This window comes from Candoia aspera, chromosome 1, assembly GCF_035149785.1.
Source record: "Candoia aspera isolate rCanAsp1 chromosome 1, rCanAsp1.hap2, whole genome shotgun sequence".
Lineage (NCBI taxonomy): Eukaryota > Metazoa > Chordata > Lepidosauria > Squamata > Boidae > Candoia > Candoia aspera.
The window spans coordinates 231,962,751-231,988,432 of record NC_086153.1 but is presented as its reverse complement, the minus strand read 5'-3'; the positions used below and the strand labels follow the sequence as shown (position 1 = coordinate 231,988,432).

Sequence of the window (25,682 nt, the reverse complement as noted above, 5' to 3'; positions counted from 1 at the left end):
TAGCCATCAGGGAGTAGCCGGGTATCCACAGATGAGCGAACCCAGTAACACCCAAGAACGATTTCAGCTGTTTGAGGTTTTGGGACTCTTGTAAGGCTGCCACAGCTCTCAAGCGACTAGGGTGTAGAGAGCGAAAGCCCTGTTTTATCACATATCCCAGGTACTGAACCTCCTGGGTAACCCATTGGACCTTTCCCTTGGAGACTGTGTATCCTCGCTCAGCCAGATGGTTCAGAAGTCCAATCCCAATTTGGGTGCATACCTCTCTCATCTCAGCTGCTAGTAGCAGGTCATCTACATACTGGAGGAGAGATGCTGGGGCAGCTGAGAACTCTGCAAGATCTCGGCTTAAGGCCACTGCAAATACAGTGGGGCTATTCCTATATCCCTGGGGTAACCAGGTCCAGGTCAACTGAGTGGTCTGATGGGTATAGGGCTCCTGCCATTCAAAGGCAAACAAAGGCTGGCTCTCCTGGGCTAGGGGAATGAAAAAGAATGCATCCTTTAAATCTATCACCGTATACCAGACTTGTGACCTGGTTAGGGAGGTCAAAATGGTATATGGGTTGGCAACCACAGGGTGGAGGGGAACCACTCAGGCGTTTACCTCCCTCAGATCCTGGACAAACCTCCAGGTTCCGTCAGGCTTAGGAACTGGAAAAACAGTGGTGGACCATGGTGACTCACACACTACCAGCAATCCAGTTTGTTGAAACAAGGAAATGAGGGGTTGAATCCCTTTCCTAGCATTTTGCAAAATGGGATACTGCCAGATGGCAACAGGCAGTGCCCCAGGCAACAGTTTAGCCTGGTGGGGGATAGCTAATTTGGCGAATCCAGGGGTTCCGGAGTACCAAATCTTTGAATCCACCAGTAATTCATCAAGGGCCAGGCTTGCTCTGTCCCCTTTACCCAGGAAGAGCACGTAAGACCGATCAGGAGCAAAGGTCAAAATGGGCCCGTTAGGGGAAAAAGAGACAGTTGCTTGTAGTTTAGTGAGTAGGTCCCAGCCCAATTGGTTCACAGGGCACTCAGGCAGTATTAGGAAGGGGTGATCCGTTCGGGGCAGAATTCCAGGGCCCTCTACTGGCAAGAGGGGTGTCATGATGGCTTGCTGATCTTCTCCCGATATCCCGGTCACAGGAACCTGATGCCCTGAATACGCTTGGGAAGGAGCGTCACAGTGGACACTGAAAGTTGCCCCTGTATCAATGAGGAATTTACATAACTTTCCCCCAATTTCCAACTCCACCAGGGGCTCGGGGGAGGAGAGAAGAGGGCCGCCCCTGGAGGAACGTCAGAAGGAATTGGGTATGTCCTCTACCTCCCCCTGAAACATCTGACGAGATGGCCCTCCCTTCCAGGGTAGTGGGGGTGGGCCCTGGCGGCCCCGATTCCGGGGGCATTCATTACGCCAATGCCCCATTTGCTTACAGAGGGCACACTGGTCCCTCCCGAGGGGTGCTCGGAAACCTCCCCACATAATCGGGGATCTAGGCTGCCATGGGCGGGGGTCTCAGCCCGAAGAGGGGCGCGGGAGACTCTGGAGGGCGACAGCCAATAAATGTGCCTGATGGCGCATTTTCTTATCCTCCTTCTTCTCTTCTTCCTCATCTCGGATTGCATATGCAGTGAAGGCCAACTGAATCAGTTTCTCTAGGCTCTCTGCGGTGGGGGCCTCCAACTTCTGCAATTTTCTTCTTATGTCTGGGGCCGACTGCCCTACGAAGGTCCTCTTTAAGATAACCTCATTGCCAGGGGCGTCCAGGTCTAGATCAGTGTACTGGCAAAAACTATCCGTCAGGCGATTAAGGAAATCAGTGGGGGATTCCTTTGGCTCCTGTAATATCTGGTGAACCCAGTGGAAATTCACCATCTTGGGGACTCCCATTTTGAGGCCCTGGAGGATGGCCTGTCTAGCATGATTAAGGGCCGTAAGGCCATGCGGGTTATTGGCATCTGCCTCATATGTCGGGTTCAAAAGCACATGGGGCAACGGCCAGGCAGTGTTGGGATCGTGCCGCTCTGCTGCCGCAGCCTGTAAAGGGGCATAATGTTCACTAGTGGCCTTTAGGACTTGTCGTTTATCTTCAGCCCCCAAAAGGTAAAGAGATCAGGGACAGTGGGGCAGTGGATCTCTATTATCCGCTCCACTAAATCCACGTATCTTTGGGGTGATTCCCTGTAAGGGGGAAGACTTTCCATCCAGCTAAAAAGATCGGTGGTGGAGAAAGGGGTATGGATGAAGGTCAATCCATCCCCTGTCAGCACCTGCCTCAAGGGCGCCAATAAGTGAGCCGTCAAGGTTGAGGCATAGGGATGGCCAGAACGAGTGTGGGGAGGGCTAGAAAAATCAATAAGAGACTCTCCGGATGCATGAGGTTCTACCGCAGCAGGAGAGGGCAAAGGGACCCGAGGGAGGGGAGCAGTGGGCTGACGATATGGTGGAGGAAATTCCCTTTCCTCCTCATCTGCGGGGTCTGAACGGACCCTCGCGGGACAAGTAAGTGCCGTTTTATCCACCCTTTCCCTAAGGTTACACTTATGCTGTAGATCCTTTTGTTCAGCTAAATTCGAAAAGAACTCCAGATAGTCCTGTTCCTCTGTTTTCCCTTGGGTTGCCAAAAAGATCTCCATATCACGTATAATTTCTTCCAATAGGGTCCCACCAGGTGGCCATTTTTGGCGGCCTGTCCCTAGGAAGTAGCGCGGCCAAACATGGCAGCACAAGAACTTCAAACTGTCGGGCTTCAAATTCGTTTTGTAAGCCAATTGGGGATATAGTTCTTTAAAATGCTTTAATACACATGATAGGGGGGTGTTTTCCTCACCCACCGGTTTCCCGGGCTTTCCACAAGTCTTTTTCCTCAAACTTGAAGCTTCGTTACCCATCTCCCTCTGTTAGGTCCTTATTTCTCCAACCTTGGGAAGTTTCTCGGGCCTTTCCGTCAGCTCAAGGCATGGGCCCGTCGGCCTTTTCAACCACCACCCCCTCCCTTTTCTATCTTGGAGAAATATAAAATATAAATGCCTTACCTGTGCTGAGTATCCTGGTTCCCTAATGCGTTTTCTGCCCCCCCCCCCAAATACGTGTTGTTTTGGCGTTTGGGTTCGGAATCAACTGGGTCTGCTGCCTGTCTCTATTCAACGAGGTGGCCAAACAATTGGTCCGGGGCGTACCGCCACGTCGTTGCTTACCGAGGGCGGTTTTCCCCGGGATCCGCAGACGAAGGTGAACTGACCTTAAGGGTCAGTTTCACGGCCTGAAGGAATTTGCCTTCGAGCACCACGTTGGGCGCCAGAAATGTAGGGTCCCAACATCTGAAGTACCTTTGCTTCCCAATATAGACACTTCAGACAACACGTATTTAACATCAACAACAGTTTATTTGACCAGAAAAATGGCTGGTGCTCAATACAGGCTTCATGTGGGAAACCGCATGACACACACATGGTGGAGGTATTGGGAGCTTTTATATGTGCCTGAGACATGATGCATGTCCCCTGAGGGGTGGCATGGTCCAATCACAAAGCTATCCTCAAGTCTTTGCCCCCGCTCAACAGCAATTTGCTTGTCTTCTCTGTCCCCAGTGCAAGCGTATTACAAAAGCGAGATAGCAATAGTTAGACCGGCTCTTCACTTGGTCCCTCCTAGCTCTGAGCCTCAGTAAGGTAAGGGACTGCTTCCAACTCCTCCCACCTGTCTATCTCCCCACCCCCATCTCTGCCCTTTTGGCTGCCCTGCACCCTGCCTTGGGGGGCAGCAAGCAGCCCTAGAACTGTGTGGCTCTGAGGCTGCTTGCCACGCTGCAGCTCAGGGGTTTCTTAGCATGCCACAGCTCAGGGGCTGCAAGAAGCCCCAGAGCTGCAGCATGAAGCCACAGCCACCCTTGGAAGCTCAGTCACTCCAGCCCACCCCAGCAAGCTCCAGCAAGCATTTGTTCGCCCAGCTGCCTTCTCCCCCAGTTCCCCACACCATTTCACCTTTTGTGCTCAGCCACCACGGCTGAAGCAGAAGCATCTGGCTGCCTTTGCTGTCTCCTTTTCGGACCCAGCTTCTCTGGTGAACATTTCCTGCATGTGGCTTCCTGAGCCTTCGGAAAGCTGTGCTGTCTTCGGAAAGCCTTTGGAAAGACATTGTTTTTTATCCCAATCTGTTCCTTTGATATATTCATTCTGAATCATAATATCACAGGGAAACCTTCAACTAAATTTCTTCCCTGAAAAAACAGTTGAACTGCTACTTTCAGTAATTTTTCCTTCCTCCCATGTAACTACCACATCCTTGGTACAATCTCTAAAAAATAGTTCCATTAATAAGGGTGGGGTTGTTTTGCTCATAAGATTGCCCCCACTAGCACAAATGTCATTTTGGATAAATATTTTAAATGCTGATTAATTGTTGCATACATGCATTAAGAATATTGCTTTCCCAAGGTATAAATGTACAGTGATTTTTTTCTATTATTTTTTATTGATTTTGTTTTACTTCTTGGTTTATTTTTGTAGCTTTGGTTAGATACTGTGTTTGTTAAATAAAAAAGCAGAGGTAAAAATGTAAAATTGTTTTGGAAGTGGGTGAAATGAGCTAAACAAGGAACCTCAAGCAAGGAGAATAGAATTAAAACTAAAAGTGGTGAAATGATTTGGGATACAACTGAAGTGTGGGAATGCTGGAAGTGATATTTTAGAGATTTGTCTGAGAATGATAGTCCTATGCTGGAGAAGAATTTAAATAAATACTAAGAAAATAATAATTGACATGAGAATGTTCAAATCAAATCAAGTCAAATCTTTATTACAGTCATAGACCAGGGTAAACATGAGAATGTTGAAAAAATGCTAAGGCTGCAGCTGTATCTGGTGTAACTGCACAAATGTTAATCTATGGATGGAATGTTCTTATGGAGTGATTGGAAGACTTGTTTATGGTGAGAGTGAAGAATACATCTGTGCCTGTGGATTGGAAGAAGGCTGTCACTGTTTCCTTATACAGTACAAAGCTAAGAAGAGTGGAGGCAAAAACTCCTGAGGAATTGGCATGTTAAGTGAGCCTCAGAAGGTGTTTGACAGAATTCTGATTGAAAATGTAGGAGTAGTAGCAAGCTGTAAAATTTGGAAAGTGCAGATTGGGTTTATGCCAGGGATGGCATAAAGATGTTTAATCTTATGGTGGGTTGGAATAAGAACTCAGGTTGCATCACTGTGTTTTTTTACTTATATAAGTGTAGTATCACTATATGTCTGTTTTAGTTCACGGATACCCTTCTCTGTACCGCTCACGCAACAACTTTAAGAATGGATTTTTTAAAATTATTGTGCTAAATTTGGGCTTGTTAGTGATTAATTAGTTACAGAGGTCAGGCCTTTAGAGGAGGCTGGACTCAAGGATATATCCTGCCATATTTCCTTATCAATTCTAGCTCTAAATGCAGGGTCGGCTTATTAGGATAACATTTACGGCCTTGGCTGAAGGCCAAGCCTTACACATTAAAGCTGCTATGTTTCCTTTCTAGGAACGTGTCTGTAATGTTTTCACACCCTGAAGGAAATCTTTATCTCCCTTTTGAGCCTGTCTTGTTTCCTTATCAGTTGTGAAGCCATTTTTTTTCCTGTATTTGGCACCTGCTGGTAGAGTGTGTGCATGCTCAGACTGTATTAGATCAATATACTCTGTAAGATCTGTATAAGCATGTGGCTTTTGCTCTTGGCACTTCTGGGTTCAAGAAAGACAAGGGGTTTTAAATTATTTTTGCCTTCATTAACTGAATACCAAAAAACCAGAAAAAAGACACTTAGAGCCATGAAGAAAGAAGACAACCACTGCCCGCCAAAAACATACCGAGCTTATATTCATTGATATGAATCCATACATAAACTTTCTACATATGCATTTCAATAAATGGTAGCCATGTTTCCTTGTAGGTTGAATGCAGGGGAAATTGATGTGTTAAATGTGTAAAACAAGGAGTGAGACAGTAAAGAATAAATGGGTGATGAATGAATGTGTATCAGCTAGAAAAGTGAGTGACTTATACAAAAGAATTATGTTGAGGAGGTTTGATCATATAAAGAGAATGAATGGGGACTGAGAGAAAGAGTGAAGGGATTGAGAGAAGCCACCACAATTCTGTCTCCCTGATCAGTTTAAAACAGCCGTGAAATCAGAGTGTGAAGCTGTGACAATTTAACCTCTAAGGAAGAGTAGGGTCCAAGAGTCCAGGAGAAAGAAATCCTGCCAACAAGGAAATATTCGCTGCTCCCAAGCTTCCCAGAGTACCACTTGGAATGGAAAACTGGCTGCAAGACTCCAGGTGCACCTTAGCTGAGGCGAACGTAAATCAGCTCGAATGCTGAAAATAGGAGTGATAGTAGTGGGACCACCTGGGCATGCAGCTGATTTGGGAGCTGCATGAAAGCTATGGTGGAGGTGATTCCCAAGAAGTGTATCCTAGCAGAATAACACCACTATTTCTTTTTCATCCATGGATCCCCACCATTGCCAGCTTAACTAGTCAAGAGGAATTTCAGGACTGGCATTTCAGGAACAGCTTTCTTTAGAGGAAAGCTTTTGTTGGAAGGAAATCTTACCAAGGATTCACCCCAAGCCAGGAATGAAGCACAGGCAATTGCTTGAACAGAGGTTGAAGGTTTATTCTCCGAGAACACGGAATACAGAGTAAGCGTGTTGTCGAGGGTGGCCACAGGTGTACTTTCCTTCCCTCCCCTTATATAGAGACGTAGATCTTTGTTAGAAACGAGGAGTGTGAAAAATGGTGGTCGTTTAACTCAACTGACCTTAATGGTTCCTGGAAGAGTTTTTCTAAGAATTCAGAGAGAGAGTTAATTGAACGGAGGCTAGGCCCATTCCTGTGGTCTTGCCGCCTATTGTGTTGCGGTTTCACTTTCCTTTGTTCAATTAAGTTCTCTGCCGGCACTGCAGTTTTCACCTATCGAGCTGAAGCATTTGTTATTCTATGGGGAAGCCCTTTCTCCTTTTCTCATGTTAAGGTATGGGCTCTGTGCTCTTTGCCCACCCGATTTCCTGACTTGATCGGAATGCGGGGAATTTTGACTACATATTGAAAAGTGTTTCATGATCCTCTATGTTTCAGGTTCTGGAATAAGAAATGGAAATGTTTTAGGCAATTCTTTTGTCCGGAGATTTCTTCCTCTTCCTGGCCAGTCTGGGATGTGTCCCCTTTTGGCGGGAAGGGTGTATTGGGGGACATGGTTTGAAGAGGAAAGAGAAATGGCGATGTGCTTAAGGTGAAAGGAAGCGGGAGAGGGTTTGCTTAAAACCTTCTAACACCCGTACTGTGTCCTTAAAATAATGAAATATCATTTTGATACAGCAATTATATTTAATAAGTACATCAATTCATTCCATTATTATTATTATTATTATTATTCATATCATAATAAAGAACTTTAACACAGAAATGAGACTTCAGCTTTCAGATATCTTTCACAAACAACCAAATAATCTGCTACTAAATATTTGAAGAAATGTTAAGTTGTTTTGGTTTGTTTAAAGACTTGTCCGCATTCTACTTTCCCCAAAGTTCAGAGAATATTGTATTACTATAGTCCAGTCTACTCAGATCTGGTAACTTCCAGATGTGTTGGGACTACAGCTCCCTACTCAGCAGATGTTACTAATGTATTTGGAAGATGCCAGAGGTTTGGAGAAGGCTATTGTGATCTGGGATAATAGCAATGATCAACTGAAACAGAGAACTCTTCCCCGTATCTTTTTAATGTTCTAGATTCTGCAATGAAAAAAATTGTTTCATTTTATATTAAAAGTATCCTGTGTTTTTCAAAGTGTACACATGGAAGGATGTGACACAAAGCATGACACTGCAGGTGAAACCTTAAAGTATTTCAGTCTACTTAACTGGAGGAAGCTCTTCCCAGATAAATACCAGCTCCAAAGATGCAAAGCTAATCAAGGCATCATTTGCTGTTCATGTAACTTCCCCCCAGTCTCTTTTCCTTTAGATACTTTTTTCTCTGCTTGCCTTACAAACAAGAATATCCATGTTTTAGGTCAGGGAGGTAGCAGGTAATGCAATTATACAACTTACACAGCAGACAAAGAACATTTTATCTGTTTTTCCCAATATAATAGAATGTTGGAAAGAAATTATATAAAGGGACTTTAGCTCTCCTTCCATGAGCAGGAAAACTCTCTGGAAAAGGAACCGAAGAAGACCAAATTTGGTGAGGCAGGGTGAAAAGCCTGCCAAAAAAAGGGGAAAAGATTGTGTTCAAATCTTGATCCAGCTGTAGAGAAAAAAATTCTGAAAAAATTATCCCATGCATCTCTATGGAAGAAGCGATTGGGCAGCAAATCAGAATGTTGCTGATTTCTCCATTCTAAGCCCCCTCCCTCTCATTCATATGACCCAAAGTGAAGTATATGCAGCTCACCCCAATACAGATATGTACAAATCCAAGCACACAGACATACAGCAAGGAGGCAGTAGAAACACAGAGAGGTAACACATACGCACCCATCCTTTCTCTCTCCCACACACACCACACAGAGGCAACATGTATGCACCCTGATTAGCCTCTGGGAGAAAGTTTGTGTGCGCACACACACACTCACACTACTATGTTCCACAGAACACAGGCACCTTCTATGTCTACTGCTGGTAAAGGAGTTGGAAAGAATTCCGGACACTGGGCTCTGCAGGCTTTTCCTACATACTTGAGAGATTATGATAGCCTACAGGGGTTGTAAGGATGCAGACAGTCTACCCATCCATCACTTTCCTGCCTTGTTGATCCCACCATATTATTATTATTATAGTTGGTATGTCTTTTCTCACTTATTGACAAAACATTCTCATTTCTTCTGGGGCAGCACTGATCTTCTCAAGGACCTAATAACTGCCTCTTTTAACTCTTTGTTCCGCATGCTGTAAATAAGGGGGTTTAATACCGGTGTGATGAAGGTGTAGAAAACAGACACCACCCGACCTTCCTCTGCTGAGTAGCTGGAACTTCGGCGCAGGTATATTAAACTGCCACAGCCATACTGCAGAAGGACAACCATTAAATGGGAGGAACAAGTGGAGAAAGCTCGTTGACGCCCCAAGACAGAAGGGATGCGTATGATGGCCACTGTGATGAAGGCATAGGATGTGCAGATTAGTAAGAAGGGCATAGTCAAGACAACAGTGCTTGTAATAAAAAAGGCAGTTTGTTGGACATGGGTATCTCCACATGCCAGTTTCATTACAGCAGGAAAATCACAGAAGAAATTATTGATTACATTATTGCCACAGAGAGGCAGGGTCAATATGAGGAGAGACAACTCGAAACCAAAAAAAAGACTCATGGTCCATGTCCCAACTACAAGACTCACACACAGTCTCCAGCTCATAATGACAGGGTAGCTTAGTGGGTGGCAAATTGCCAAGTATCGGTCATAAGCCATGATAGCCAGCAGGGCACAGTCAGAGCCCCCCAGGAAGGTAAAGAAAAAGAGCTGGGTGCCACACCCAACCAAGGAAATGGAGATCTTTGTCATTGAAGCAAGGTGGGCCAAAGTTAAGGGGGCAATGGTACAAGAGTAGGCAATCTCCAGAAAAGCCAAGTTTGCCAAGAAAAAATACATTGGGGTGTGGAGAGAGTGTGCAGTATAAATGATGAAAACAATGGAAGCATTCCCAAATAGGCTGAGCAAGTAGAGAACCAGGAAAGCCCAGAAGATCAGCCATCTCATCTCTGGGATGGTCGTGAATGGTTGGAAATGAAATTGTGGATTCGCAGTTTGATTTTCACTCTTCATTTAAGGGCTGTGGTGGGTTAAAAGGAGAGAGACCAAAAATGTATGAAAACTACATGAAAATTACAGTAGATTTGGTCCCACAGATATGTATTTTAGCATATTTCTTTTTTATTAGGTAAACAGAAGCGTTCTGATCAGACATCAGGAGGGGAAGAATATTTATTTTCTGTTGCTACAATTAATAGCATTAGACTGGCTGGCTGGCTTATTCCTTTTATAAAACGTTTCATAAAACATTTATAAAATATATTCCCTTTATAAAACATTTCCTTTAGGAGGAACAAAAACACATGCAATCACTTTAGCATACATGGTCTTGGATAATGAAGGGTGGACTAGGTGGATAGGAGATATTTCATTTCTTACCTGTATTTTTAGAAATATAACATCAGCTGCTGCTTTCTTTTCTTTCCAGCTCCTGGCTCTGGAGTCTTCTTAAACAGCCCTTGGGGTCTTTGCTATTGAGGCATTTTCCCCTTACCTCTACCATGAGCAACTTGGCATGATATTATTATTATCTGATTATTCCTGATCTCAGAATGAATATAGTTTTTGTTTCTACACACAATATTCCAACCATGAGTAACTCCATGCTTTATATCAAGATTTGCCAGTGTCATACAGTATAGGATTGATCATGTTTGATTAAATATAATATATCCCTGATAATACAGTGCCCATAGTATAATCAGTTGTCTATTAAAGAACCTCCAAAGTTGATCTTTTAATTCCATTACAGCATTTGTAGCAATCCATTTGCAGTGATGCAGCATGAGTGTGATTTTTCAAAAAGCTATTATGAGCTGTAACTCCAGACACTAACCAAAAGAATGAGTTGCCATCTACCCTTACTAAATTTTGTGGATGAAGTCAGGCAATTACCCAATAAACATGTATAACAGTCCAGAACAAATGAAGGCATGACAATTCAAGTAGGTTGGGCTTTATTTATGAATAACAAGGAAGTATAGATCTTAACTAGTTCTAGATAGTTTCTCAACTCAGCAAGGAAACTGGTAGTTTGATTTTTTTTTAGTCAATTTCAAAATCTTACTGATTTTACTAGTTCCTTTCACAACCAAGTTATAAAACTGTACTGGCCTGGACATCAACACAGAATATGGAAAATTTTATCATGTGGAAAGTTTTCAGTAAGAGCATTTCAAATGGACTATCTTACTCTTCTTCTAAATATCAACAAAGCAATTAAGTTCTTTCAAATTCGAATTCCAACTGAATATAATAAATGATCTTTTACCTAGTGTTTTATTTAAAGATTAAGTATAACTTTGAAATTGGTCCCAAACCTGGTAATATCTTTAAATCCAAGCTTTCCAAGTAATATCTCTTATGATAATTTGAAGAACCTTTTGTATAATTTGCAGAAGCAACTAACTAAGAACCTCTTGGGCTTGAAGGATGAGACAATTAGGAAAGTTTTTAAGTAGGTTAAACTTTTCTTCCCCTCTGTAGGCAGTTACTTTCAATACAGTATGCCTTGGAGACTTATTAAAATAAGGAGGTCTCTTATGGGACAGACACAAATTAACACAATTCTCTGATGAACATCAGTGATGAATATGGATCGAAAAAGGTCATGCATCAGAGACAGATACTTGTTGCCCACATAGAAAGGCAATTATATCTCTTCTGCAAATTTAGATTCTAATTCTTATGGCAAATGTGTAGGCCCAAAACTCACGAGTAAGGTGCCATTGCAGAATTAAATCAATTTTATATAAGACATTTTTGATGTTAATATTTGTCCAATCACTTCCTGTTTAATGGCAAGGCTGATAGACTTGTATTTGGAAGAACTAAATCCAGCATACCATTGAAAAAGCGCCATCCATTAGTTTAAGTTCTTCATATGGGCTGTACATATACTGTGCAAAGCTATGCACACTTGCACACTACCACTACTACAACTTCCTTGCCCCTCATGAAACAGCTTGTAACTGCCTTATAACGTTCTTTACTTTTTACAGTATAACCTTGAAATGCAGAGAACACAGATGACACTCACCCTCTTTCCCTCCAGTTGCCAATGAGTCTGCAAATAACGTTATCCAATTGATGTCCCACCCATTGAGCTATCCCTAGTCCCAGGGTAACAAAATTCCCCTCACTTCCATTTTACACAGAGGGAGAATACAATCATTTGCTAAAGTATTCAACTTTTTTCAGTACATGTTGTGTCAGGGTATACCCAAGGTCGAAGGAATTTTACTGTGTGAATGTGGAAATGCCAAGGCTGTTGTACAGCTGAGAGCAATAAGTAATCAGGGTAGAAGAATCACGAGATGTGATTGCCAACACCTGTAAAGTGACTCAGCACATAATATTTGGTTATATAAGTAGGATGAATGAACAGTTCTGTGTTGGGAATAGTGTAAGTGGTGTTGAATGTTATTGTGAGTAGGAATTTACCGTGTATAATTGCTGTGTAAGAATTGGCTTGTAAAGTGCTGTATATAGTAAAGACTGTAAATAGTTACAGAACTGGTCTCAAGCTGATTTCTTCCAGCTCCACTCAAGGATTGCGGTGCAAGCGCAGCTCTGACAGGTTATGGGCCCAGAGGTTGGCATTTGATTCCTGATTTCATGCTGGCTGGTGTGACGGTGTGCTGGTGAAGGTATACGTTGGTGTTGGCAGCAGAAGTTGTTGGCAGGTTGCTAGGAAAGCCTTTAGCCCAGGAGAGATCAGAAAAGTCACACACCAGGCATTTCTATAAAAATAATTTTATTTACAGAAAGCAAAACATCTTTAAAGGCTTCTGCATTCATTACAGGCTCTCAGTGAGAGCTGCTTAACTCTCTACATGCCTACACAGAAGGGAAACTGAAACTAAAACAAGTCCAGGCAAGTTCTTCCCCCCAGGTGCAAAAATTAACATTCGAAAAGGGGACAGTTGAATTCAACCTCTTCACCCAGCCAAAATGATTAGTTACCATAGTAACCTTAATCTGTAGTAGAAAACATTAACAGAAGTCATGGGAGCCGAGGCAGTGTCCGCAGTGAGTGGTGGCATTCCGTTAACCCGACTCAATGACCACAACTATATGGCGTGGAGCATAAAAATGGAAATGTTCCTCAGGAGAGAAGGTCTCTGGGAAGCTGAAAGTAATCCCCCTGCACAGCCCGATAACAGGCAGCTGAGAGCTGAGGAGAAGGCCCGTTTGTGTATTATATTGGGTCTGGAAGATAGCCAGTTGCTGCATGTTTGTGGCTTACATACTGCCACTGAATGTTGGACTGTGCTACAGCAGATTTTTGTCCGTGAGACAGCAAGTAGTAAGATAGCTCTGACACGGCAACTGTACAGGAAGTACTTGCAGCCAGGGGAGAGCTTATCAAAGCACTTACAAAGCATGAATCAGTTGTTTGCTGAGCTACAGGAGAGAGGGATGGACTCTGCTGAAGCACATAAAGTGTATATTGTTTTGAGTTCTCTGAATGAGTCCTGGAATGTTCTGATAGCCAGTTTAGAATCCATGCCAGAACGGGAGCTCACCATGCATTATTTAGCCGGGCGTTTACTAGAAGAGGAACGTCAGAGAATGGAAGAATCCCAGGAATGTGACCATGCAGAAGCAAGCAAGCAAGATTTGCAGAAAGCAACATGCAGTGAAAGAACAGAGAAAGCCTTTGCTGTGAGATGGTGTTTCTGATGTGGGTCCACAAAGCATTTGCGCAGAAATTGTACAGCACAGCTGCAAGGAAGGTCAGAGAAGTACAAAACCCAAACACCAAGAGATAAACGACAAAACGTTCCTATGGTGAGAACAGCTGCAGAACTTAATCAAGGAACTTGGCTGTTAGATAGTGGAGCGTGCCAGCATCTTTCAAACAGGAGAGAAGACTACATTTCCCTACAACCAGCAACCCAGAGCCATGTCAGCCTCGCAGATGGGAAGAAATCACCTGTACATGGACAAGGGCAGGTATCTGTGCCCAGTTTAAACAGGACAGTTGAGGGGGTGCTGTTTGTGCCATCTCTTGAATATAATTTGCTTAGTGTGTCTTGTTTAGCATAAGAGGGCTATTCTGTAAAGTTTACTGATAAAATATGCACAGTGAAAAAGAATGGAAAGATATGTGCAAAAGGTATATTGAAAGATAGAGTGTATGTTATGTTACCCCGTGACCATGGCAACACAGGAGTAAAGGTACAAGCCACGTTTTGTAACAAGCCTGAACTTGATAGGCGCAGTAGGAAGTTGCCGTGTATAATTGCTGTGTAAGAATTGGCTTGTAAAGTGCTGTATATAGTAAAGACTGTAAATAGTTACAGAACTGGTCTCAAGCTGATTTCTTCCAGCTCCACTCAAGGACTGCGGTGCAAGCGCAGCTCTGACATCTTGTGTGACTAAAGGTGATCTGCTATAACTGAATAAATCTGAGCAGTTGGTTTGAAAGGAAGCTTCCTAGCTGCAAAGCTATCAGTCTTGTGTTGTATCTAAATCAACTTTATCTAAATGGCGAAATGATGGTACTTTGACAATTGTACAACCCGACACTTTCTGGAGAAGCAAGGATGATGAAGCTGTATGGTGGGAGAGAAAGTACAATGGCAAACATGAGTCCAGGAACTGAGAAGGAAAGAGTTCCTGCAAAAGGAAAGAGGAACAACACAGGCTCTGAAATGGAACAGTGATTTAAAGGAAGGACCAGCTTTGCTGGCATTTCAGATGCATCAGAGCTGAGTCAGTTCAGCTCCCAAACACAGGTAACCTTGTGTGATCAGAGGTCCAGAATGGATCCTGAACTTTTGCAAAGCTCTTATATGTGAATGCCTTATGTTATACTGAATCGGTCCATTGACCCATCAGTACGGCTACCAGATCTGGGCTGCAAAGATACAGAAAAGTCTCAGTAGCAGCAAAGAGGAGTTTTCTGCCATCTCATGATCTTCTGGACTTTTACAGAAGTGCTATGCATCTAGCTTAGAACTCTGTACACCTGGATTCCACATTCTTTTAGGACCATTGGACATAAATTGTAATGTTTACAGCACGTTGTAAGTTTTCTCCCAAAACTATTGCTATGGCTGGCATGGCCAGTTACAAAACACTCATTTATCAGAAGACAGCCTGGTGAGTCTGGAAACGCCTTATAGACTTTTTGCATGAAACAGAAGAAAATGCACTTATGATTTGTGGTTTTGATGACTAGAAAAAAAAATGGATAATATTTTATTTATTTATATTTCAAATTTAGTCACTGCCTATCTCACTCAAAGAGTATAAAAAGGGAAGTTGTAACCATAGAGTCAGAGTTAATTTCATAATTCTACTTATATTTGTTGCAAAAGAAAGTAGAATCTTTCTTTTTATTCTATCTGCACTTTTCTTTCTTCTTTCTTTCTTCTTCCTTTGCTTTTTTTTACTCTTTACTAGCTTGTTAGTTTTTATGTCCTTTGCAAAACTTTTAATAAAAACATTGTAAAAAAAAAAGAAAAACCTGGTGAGTTTGTATCAGGCCCACTTCTCTAGTCTCTAACAGTGTAGCAAACTGCAACAATGCCAAATGTATACTCGTATGATGATATAATAATACACATGCCAATACAAGACTCCTACTTTCTTATTCACATGCATAAATTGTGTGATGATGTTTTCATGCATGTGGACTCATTCCCCCCTCCTCCCTGCATTCCCATGGTCTCTAAGAGGCTCTGTACCATTTCTGTCTTTTTTTCTAGGAGTCTGGCATGCTCCAAAACAGAATTCTGAGCTGCAGATGTATTATTTATTTTTAAAATAATACTTCTGGGATATCTTGCCCAAGAGTTTTCTTAGAAATGATTATGTTTGAGGGTTAGCATTCTGCTAGATGACTTCCCAGTTTCTTTTAAAAATTAAAAGATCCCTTAAAAAGCAGACCAGGTAGATTATTAAAAGCAATATAAATTATTGCTTTTATGCAGCAGCTGAAAGTAATTGTTCAGCTTGTCTAATGAAATTACCATCAATAAAAAAAAACTGGTCTTTAAACAGAGGCAATAGAATAAGTCTGTTTGTTTTAGCTCCTTCCTTCCTTCCTTCCTTCCTTCCTTCCTTCCTTCCTATTCAGAGGTCACCTGACTCCTCAAGACTCTGGGTGGCTTACAGCATTAAAAGCAAGAAAACGATAAAACAGTGGGAACAAAGAACATACATATCTAGAAGAAGGAAAATGTCCTAACAGTCAGAAATCACGCTGAGATGAGGAGTAGGTCTCTAATGTTTATTACTGCTACATAAAACAGAATCCTAACAAACTGAAGCGTGGGAAAAACCCAGACAGATAAACCCCAAAAGCTAAGGCAGGTCTGATCTGTGTCTCTTTGAATGGCTGCTTAATTCCTCAGTACTACGCATGCATTTTCCCCCCTGGATAGAGGCCCCTTCCAGCTCGCCAGCAGTACTCATGACAGAAAATATTTAATCAGATAAAATTCTACAGGGGCTCAACACCATCCTACTCCAAGGCCTGGGGGAATAGTTAAGTTTTCAATACCTTTTTGAACATCATCAGGGTGGGTACCATGCAGATCTCTAGGGGATGCTCTTCCAGAGGGCAAGTACCAAAACAGAGAAGGCAGAGAAGACTTTGGTTTGTTTACTGAATAAACCACAGTTAGCTGGTCTCATATATAGGTAGTCCTCAACTTACGGCCACAACTGAGGCTGGAACTTCTATTGCTAAGCGAGATGGTTGTTAAGTGAGTCACACCTGGTTTTACGACCTTTTTTGCCTTGGTCGTTAAGTGAATCCAGCTTCCCTCATTAACTTTGCTTGTCAGAAGCTGGTTGGGAAGGTTGCAAGTGGCAATCATGTGTGATGGACTTCAGTAATGCTGCTGTTTCTCAGGAAGGAGGGAGCACATTCCAAGGAGGGGAGCAAGATAAGAGAAAACACAGTCCAGAGATGGAACATGGGAAGACTAAGAGGTTCAGAATAGCCCTGCCCTAGGGCCTTCCCAGGTTATTTCCCCTTAGGTTAGGTAGGGTAGCTTTAGTCTGGCAAGATTCTATCTATACAGTGTGAACAAATAAAGAACTGAAGTTTGGCTGGATTGATTCTTTGTTGTTCTTGAGCTGGGCCTGACATCATGTGACCCCAGGACACTGTAACCATCATAAGTGTGAGCCGGTTGCCAAGCGCCTGAATTTTGATCATGTGACTGCGGGGACACTGCAACAGTCGTAAGTGGAGGACTGGCCATAAGTCACTTTTTACAGTGCCACCATAACTTCAAACAGTCACTAAATAAATGGTCGTACATCAAGGACTACCTGTAGCCAGACCAAGTCACCAACTGCAAGAGCAGAACTGGGCTGACAATGTGGTCAGTGAAACGTTTGAACATTTCTTTGCCTGTTGGAGTTGATCCTTAAGTGCCTGATGCATGACTTAAAGTTCCTACAGGAGCAGATCAGAACAGGTGGATTGAGAAAAAATATGGGTGATAGCCATAGTTTCCACAGAAAAGTGTAATTCTCATGGATGTATGTTGAGAGTTCTTGTACACAATCTCAGCATGGGGCCAGAGCTTTTTCCAATTACCTTGTTGGAAATTAACATAGCAGAAATACTGCTCCAGCAGGCCATTAATTTCTTCTGTTTGACAGTCAGACTGTGGCTGTTGAGCTAATGACAAATTGACCTTCTCATCAAATCCTTTAGACAGACCTTGCCAAAATCTTGACAGGATTGGATTCCAGGATCTGATATCAGGTGTTATGGCAAACCATGAATCCTGCAAATGTGGTTCAGTAGTAGGTGAGCTCTCTCATTGGCTATCAGTGGACTGAGCAAGGTATAAATTGTACCATTTTAAGAAAAATGTCTGCACTGGCTAAGATAGTGTCAGCATCTTCTAATTTTGGTAAGTCTTCAATGAAGTCCAGAGACACTGCCTTCTAGACTCTGGGAGGTATGAACAGAAGTAATAAAATGCCTGTGGGTTTTCCCAGTTGGTTTTAGTATGACAACAGACTGGGCAAGAAGTCATACAATTTTGTACTTCTGCTCTTACCTGTGGCCACCAGAAGTCTTTCAGGATTACATGAAGGGTTTTTAAATGTCTAAATTGGCTTGTAGCAGGACTGTCATGACAGCACCGCAAAGTATCTTTTTGAAAGTTCTCAGAAGAAATGTAGAGTGACCTTGGTAGTAGCGGAGATCTTCATTCCAGGTATATGCTCCTGTGCATAGGACTCCCCAGGTAACTGCTGCTTAACCCAAATTATAAATTAGTCAGAAGGAGTCATAGCAGCAAAATTCTCAGGAGGGAGTATCATTGAGGGTGATGGTGAATCTTTCTTCCTGCTATATTTCACTTTCTTGATGCTTTGTTCTAGGTGCTAACAATATAGGTTACTCTAGCATTGAACCAGGAGAAAAACAGTGACCACTAAATCTGACACTGACTCAGCTTTCCAGGTGTTTGTAAGTATTCCATGTTACAGTGGAATATTTCCATGGGATGTGGAGTCATTCAAGTTTCAAAAACTACCTTTTGATAGCCAAGGGCTCCTAATACTGTAGAGTGGTGCTGTTCCAATGGATTTACTTTGCTGAAATGTTAGGCACAGAAAAGCAGGATCTGTGCTTTTACTGCAGCTTTTAACAGAATAGCTCCTACTGCAACATCAGAAGCGACAGGTTTTGTTACAAATAGTTAAGTGGAGTCAGGATGTTGGAAGATGAACTGGGAGTATAAGTCCACCTTTAATTTTTTGAAAGCTTTTTGGGCTAGTATATCCCACTTGAATGGTTTCCATTTCTGGATAGGTCTGTGGTGAGTTCTGCAAAGTTTCGAACGAAGGTATGGTAATAATTTGCAAAGTCATTAGTCTCTGCATATCTTTGATTCCTTTTGGTTGCAAGAACAAGGTGGTTTTCACTTTGGCAGAATCCATCTGGAACCCTTTTGTAGAGATACAATGTTCCACAAAATCAACATCCTGACTTCAAATGAGCTTTTCCAGCCTTGTGTACAGGTGATGTACATTGAAGGATTGCTTCTACATGGTATTCATGTTCCTGAAAGGAGAATGTGTAACTCAAGATGTCATCCAAGTAGATAATGACATACTGGCCAATAAAATCCCTAAAAAATATCTTTTATCAGCTGTTGGAATACTGTAAATGCATTGCATAACCCAAATGGCATTATCATGTATTCAAAATAACTGTACTGGCTGTGAAAAGTAATTTTCCATTTGCTGTAGCTGGCCTGTAACCCTCACCTGAAACACTTGACAGACTCATCATAATCAAATATCAATGGGCTTTGTTGGAGCAACAGAGGAATAGCTCATTTTGCACCTGAGTCAGAGATTAAGCTGATAACAAAACCATCTTTAAACTGGTCTGTGGGAAAGTTGTCAGGGAGAAGGCTCATGTACAGATTGCATTGGGCCAGAAAAGTTGAATCTTGACCAAGAGTCCAATTAAATAGGACATTGATGGCATGGTGGCACAAGTACTATGAAATTTTGAATACCTTGCATGGTCAAATGGCACAGCTGTGCTTTAATTCTTTATTTCTAGCTTGTAATTGCTCTGTTTCAGTGACTGCAGTTAAAGAAGTACATGCTTTTGATGTGTGGTGTAGCAAACAATCTCAAGGTTTTGATAACAAGCTCAAGATAGTTATTGCAATGGTAAATCTTTCAACAAAGCATACTCAAAAGCTTTCTGTGTAAAAAAACAGACATGAGACCTGCTAGCACTTTGAAGTACTGTAGACAATAACAAGAAATAGAAACAGCAGGGATTCCAGGAATGTTCTTTATTGTTGTAGGGCAGGATAACAGAGTCTTGAAAGCCTGTCAGAGTTTCTGTGAGTTTACTGATATCAAAAATAATCAAGGCAAGGTTATTTTAAGTTTCTTTCTCCCACTTCCCACTTTCTCAGGACTGAATTGTCATTTCTCCTCTCTTAACATTTTGTTCCTCTCTTCTCCTTCCCCATGGTCAGATCTATGTTCTTTCACAAGAGCACTTTCGCAAGAGAATTTGGAGAGACAAATCTCAAGTTCAGAAATAGTCCATTTCCAGTCCAAGATTCCAGGTCATCCAGCAATAGCATGTGGACAGAGTCACAGATAGGAAATTGGAAAGTAATTCTTTCTTTCTTTCTTTCTTTCTTTCTTTATTTATTTATTTATTTATAATTTATATGGCCACGCAACTCACAACAACCCAACAGTCAGTTGATTAAAAAAAATGTTATGCTGGGGGAAGCTGAAAACCTCAGCCATATTAACATAATCCCATTCAAGTAGGCGCATATCCCACCTAATCCAGAGTCTGGAGAAAAAGCCAGGTCTTCAAAGCTTATTGAAGCAATGTCAAGATTGTTTGAACTGTTTAGATGTGTTTATTCTTAATCTTGTAAGCCACCCAGAGTTACTTGTGTGAGATGGGCGGCTATATAAATGATACGAATGAATGAATGAATGAATGAATGAATGAACAAACTTCTCGGGGGATCATATTCCAGGCACCACCCCAGAGAAAGCACACCTTCTGGGTCCTTTAAGGTGGCATTGCTTAATAGATGGGACCAAAAGATGCCTATTTGGCTGGATCTTAGAGGACAGGTAGAAACAACGGAAGAAAGCTGGTCCCAGAGTTAATTTTGTAACTTGTGGCCTATATTTGAGACTGAATGTACAGGGGTTCCCTGAGGCCTGAAAAATATTTCAAGGGTTCCTCCACAGATGTAATCTGTAGTCAGCAGCAATACTTTGATATTGCACATCTGCTACAGAAGCTGCATTGACTACAAGTAGTTTCTGAGTGCAAGTCCAAGTGCTGGTTCTACCAATAAAGCCCCATATAGCTCAAGGCCTGGATGTTCCCCAATGGTTTCTGTCCATCTTACTGTCAGCCTTCCCAAGTGGGCCAGACAGGAAACACAACCAGATGAGCTAATTCTACTTTATAGTAAGGCTACATTTGTTTGTTTGTTTGTTTGTTTGTCAAATTTCATCACTGCCCATCTCACTCAAAGAGCAACTCTGGACAGTTATATTAACAGAATCTTGCAAGTCTGGAAGTACGAATCTTGCGCTGTTTCCTTTATAGCCTGGGTAACTTAGGGAAGGTCCCTCCTGAGGCTCTTTCTCTTCCCATTATGCAGCTGCAGGCTATGCTGTCTCTTATCTGACCATTCCCTAGGCAGCATCTCTTCACCCCATCTTTCAAGGTCTTTCTCACATACCATTACACTTGCCCAGACAACTAGGGAAGGGTCCCCACCTACCAGGACATATGGAATGAGACAGCCTGATGGTGAGCACTCTCTGTATTAGTCTCTTCCTCTGGAATAGCTTGCCCCATGAAGCATGGACGGTCCCACCCTCATGGCCTTTTGGAAGCAGATGAATACATGGCTCTTCCAGAGGGCCTTTTGGAGTTAACTGTACAAAACAGTGGTCTTTTCCATAACTTTATAATTTTATCCTTTATCTCTAGTTGCTATTTTAATTAATTTTATTCTGATTTGCTATCTATTGTTAATTTGTAAGTAATGTAAGCTGCCTAGAATCTGGCTAGTTTCAGGTGGTCAGATAAAAATAAGTAAGTGAGTAAGTAAATCAATCAGTCAATAAATATTGCTGCACTGATGGCCAACTGCACGTCTGCCTCAGTAACCAGGCTGGCAAGTGGTACTGGCCTTATAATTTTAAGAACAAATTAAGAAAAGTGGTGGACTCCCTTGGCTTTGTGTCTCTATCACCTGCTGGTGGTAAAAACAGCCACCAGTCATTCTCCCTAATGTGTTTATGTCAAGCTGCTTCGGAACACAGGTCTAACACGCTTCTGAAAGAATGCTAAACTCATGCCCCTAAAATAGCTCAGCTGATAGGTTGCAAATGCAGAGGGAGAGATGTGGGAAGAGTTGGGAAAGATCTTGTGTACATAAGGATCCTATGAGTATAAGAAGCCTGCATAAGCCCTAACAAGCACACTGGAAAGTGCTGCTCAGGTATTACACAGGCAATTACCACTGTGGAAGGCAGGGGTCCAATACAACCTGCAGCTGAAGCCAAAGTAACCAGAGGCAAAAAGGACATATTCCCAGCAGCCTAAATGTTGCCAGTTGGAACTGGACAGGCCCCAGCCCTGACTGCATCTCAGTGACCTTGTTGAGGAAGCATAGTAGATCGTTTCCATGGCAGAAATTGTGTCAGGAGAAGACCGAAAACTTGAGTTTACAACTGGAACAGCTTAAGGCAATTTCAAGCTACCTCAGCTATGGGCTCCTCACGATGGAAATAAAGACTTGGCATATAAAATGGTTACAGGGACACATTCAGGCCCACAGACAGGGGAAAGGAGGATGGGCTGGGGTTACATTTACTTTTTGTGCTATGTATAGTTATTGGTGGTGTTTTGTTTTTTATTTAACGTCACTGCCCTCTAGTGGAATGTTTATTTTTGATTCAGCTAATCCTCAAAGATCAGTAAGTACAAGACAACTGAATTAATTCAAAGTTTGTTGAAACAATTTATATTTCATCATATCTTATACCTGTGGAAGCGTATTATCATATTTAAAACTGCAACAATCAGTATTTAAAAAGTTCATTAACTGTTTAAAGAAATGATATAGTATTGGTATACAAGAAAAAATACATGATTTTTTCTTGAAATTCATGCAATTGATGTAATTCATAGGAGTTATTGCCATAGCCTTGATTATGTCACTGGTAGTTAAGCTTCTGAAACTTCAAATGAGTTGGCTTGTATATCAGTTTCATAGGTTCTTAATATTCAAATGCATAATGTGCCCTGACTTGTTCCAACAAATTTTCATTTGCTCGTAATTCAATCTCAGATTGATTATGCTGACCTACATTTTCTTCACATGCTCATTCTGCATGCCTAAATATCCAAATGACACCTCTTTGCACATACGTAGATTCTGATTACTGAAGGATTTCTAAAAATCCTTTTAGAAATATCTGGCTTCATACTAATCAATCTACCAGCATATTATTGCCCATGAGGCACTTGTCTGGCCATGCAGATCAGTTCTAAGGTTTTCATGGGAACATTTGATCATGATGCATAGGGCAGAAAACACTGTACTTCACCATTCCCCTTAATATACTTCAGTGATATACATATGTAAAAATTCAATAACAATTTAAGGATAACAAATATTTGAACAATAATGGTTTTTTTTAATTTATAAAATTGGATTTATAACATAGCAAGCAAATTATGAAATGATGGAGTCATTTTGCCCATAACTATTCTGCAGGCATAATCTTGTATGAGGATTATCCCTAGAGTATATGCTTGTTTCAATGGGATAATACAGTTTTCTCCAACCTGGGCCACCCATTTATATTGGCCTTTAATTTTTATTTATCCCCAGCCAGACTAGGCAGGTTGGGCTAGGATGGAGCTGACCAAATCTTGTCAGAAAATTTTCATGGGACTGGAAGAGTCAGGGCATTGCATTATACACAATTGTTTTACCAATTCCTTAGGGTACTTTAATAATGTTCCAACCTCAGGCCCCAACCCTCCAAAACCTTTTCCCACTGCAATCCAATGCATCCTCATTGTGCTGTTCCATTGGGGGACACAATCAGCATCCAGTCAGCACCCTACTCTATGTTCATCCTTGCCTTATCATATTCACTTTGACAGAATTTAAACAAAGGCCACTCCTCTGCTCATTTTAAGCCAGGTGAGATAATGGCAAGTGGTACCTTGAAGCCTGACAACATAGAGTCAAGGCACCATGACAGTTTTCCCTCAGCAGGAAGGAATGTGAGCTGGGGATCCAGAAAGTGGCATGAGGAGATAATGCCTGCCAATGGGGAACTATCTGCCCAACAGCTCAGAAATTGAAACAAGAGATTTGTTGTTGCTGTGTTTCCTCCTCTGCTGTAGCTGAGTCAGAAGTTGATTGGCTCAGCTGCAGAATGACTTTGTATAGATCCAAGCATAGTGGTAATTCTGGATCAGTGGAAATGTCAGATGTTGAGTTGTCTTTAGTTTCTTTTATTTCTTGAATACCTATATTAGCAAATTACTAATATACATGCTTAGTTAACATACTCCACTAAGCCATAATGTGATTGGTTTTGTTTTGGCTTAGCATGATGTATGAATTCAGCCACTGTAGTTTTTAAATCATGGTTTATGGAGAGTGTCACATCTGAATCAGTGAATTAAGGAGATATTGAGATATCACGATGTATGAAGACTGCCACTAGATGATAGTGAGAAGTTGCTGGTACAAATTCATTTAAGTTTATGAATCTTCAAGCCAACTTCATACAAGTAACTGGTTGCGTTGCATTTAACTAAATGGTCTGATTAAGGATTCTTCAAACACTGTTTTAGGAATTTGAGTTGGTCTAATAAAAGTACTGCTACAAATGGGTTTTAAATTATTTTTTAAACAACCAAAATTGCTTTTGTTTGTTTTTCCAGGTGGTGGCCATCATCATGCCTATTTGGAAGCTTGATGTTTTTCCTGTGTCAGTCAGCTCTATAATATAAAATGAAACTGTTGTCCAGAATACTCCTTTTCATTATATTTCCTTTCCCTTGATTCTCCTTCTATCTGAATAATGATGGTAAATATTTACAAAACTAGGAGTATGGTAGTCTTATGTATGGAAATAGTTGAATATATTGAAATATATTGGATTATGGTCCAACAGGATCTTCCTCAGTATGTCCTATGCTGCCATACAAAAGTTAAAAGTATTAACTTTTAATATGTACAGTTTGGATCTCGGATATACAAAGAATGGCATAGGAGATGTATCTCTGCTTCTTGGCATTCCACCAGTCAAAGAGGAAAGAAGAGATTTTTAAAGTCATAAATAGATGTGAAATAGTCATGTTTTGTGAAGAAATATTGTAACCATTTCTCTTTTTTCATGATCAGTAATTTGCTAATTCTGCTGATGCACTCTTTTTTCCTTTCTCCCACTTTCTGATGTAGGAGACACTTATCTCTATATTCATAGAAGAATTTTTAACACTGTTAGATTATTTGCTTAATATTTATCAGTCACTTCTCTCTTAAATACACAGGAGTAGGGACTGGCAAAACTTTAAATATTTATTAAATGTATTGCATTATTAACTTTATATCAGCCTTTCCATCTTAGTACCCTCAAATCCCGGCCTGAAATTTTAATATTTGCCAGTCAGCATGGCTAAATGGTAGCTGGGTGCACAGTTTTTTCCCCCAAACTCATATCTGGTTCTTTCATTATCAACATTCATTGGGGCACAACATACAATTCTCACTAACCTATGTATTTCTACTCCCATTTGCAGCTACGATAACCTAAATGACACCATTCATACTCAACATATATAAATATACATTTTTTAAAGAAGTAGTACATTTCATTCATAATTATATCATGCATGTAATCAATTCCATTCCACAAGATCAAACCACCTTGCTTCAAATCTATTATTTTTTCTCCTTTATTTAATTTCAGTCACACAACATATACTGTACATATTTTTCTTTAATTCCATCCATTTATCTACATTTTTTACTATTTGACTCCTTTTACAATGCAAGTTGCAGTCTTCCATTTGCTATGATCATCATTAGATGTGAGAGTAGAGACTGACCTCTACACCACCCATCATGACTTTCATCAGTTGAGGCTTTCATATAACATAATTTAGTAAGATAGAGAAAGTGTTGACTAGGCATGAGCCTTAGAGCTGATCTGCATGGCCAGATTGCTCCAGTGAGAATACTGACTATGAATCATTTCTGAAAGGCAGAAACACCCATTGTCCTCCCCGCACCTCAGCCCATTGGGAGGGCAACCTTGACCCACCTTTTTTCTGCTACACATCAAAAGTTGAGTTTTC

General features: G+C 41.4%; 1 protein-coding gene across 1 annotated transcript; it reads right to left on the bottom strand.

Annotated features, from left to right (window-relative positions):
- Positions 1-8,857: 8,857 nt before the first annotated feature.
- LOC134505724 (olfactory receptor 10V1-like) lies at positions 8,858-9,805 on the bottom strand. Its single transcript, XM_063315621.1, has one exon. It carries the CDS (start codon positions 9,803-9,805, stop codon positions 8,858-8,860), a length of 948 nt encoding a protein of 315 aa, XP_063171691.1.
- Positions 9,806-25,682: the final 15,877 nt, after the last annotated feature.

Coding starts and splice junctions, on each gene's coding strand:
- LOC134505724 (XM_063315621.1), bottom strand. CDS start 9,805: ATGAAGAGTGAAAATCAAACTGCGAATCCACAATTTCATTTCCAACCA.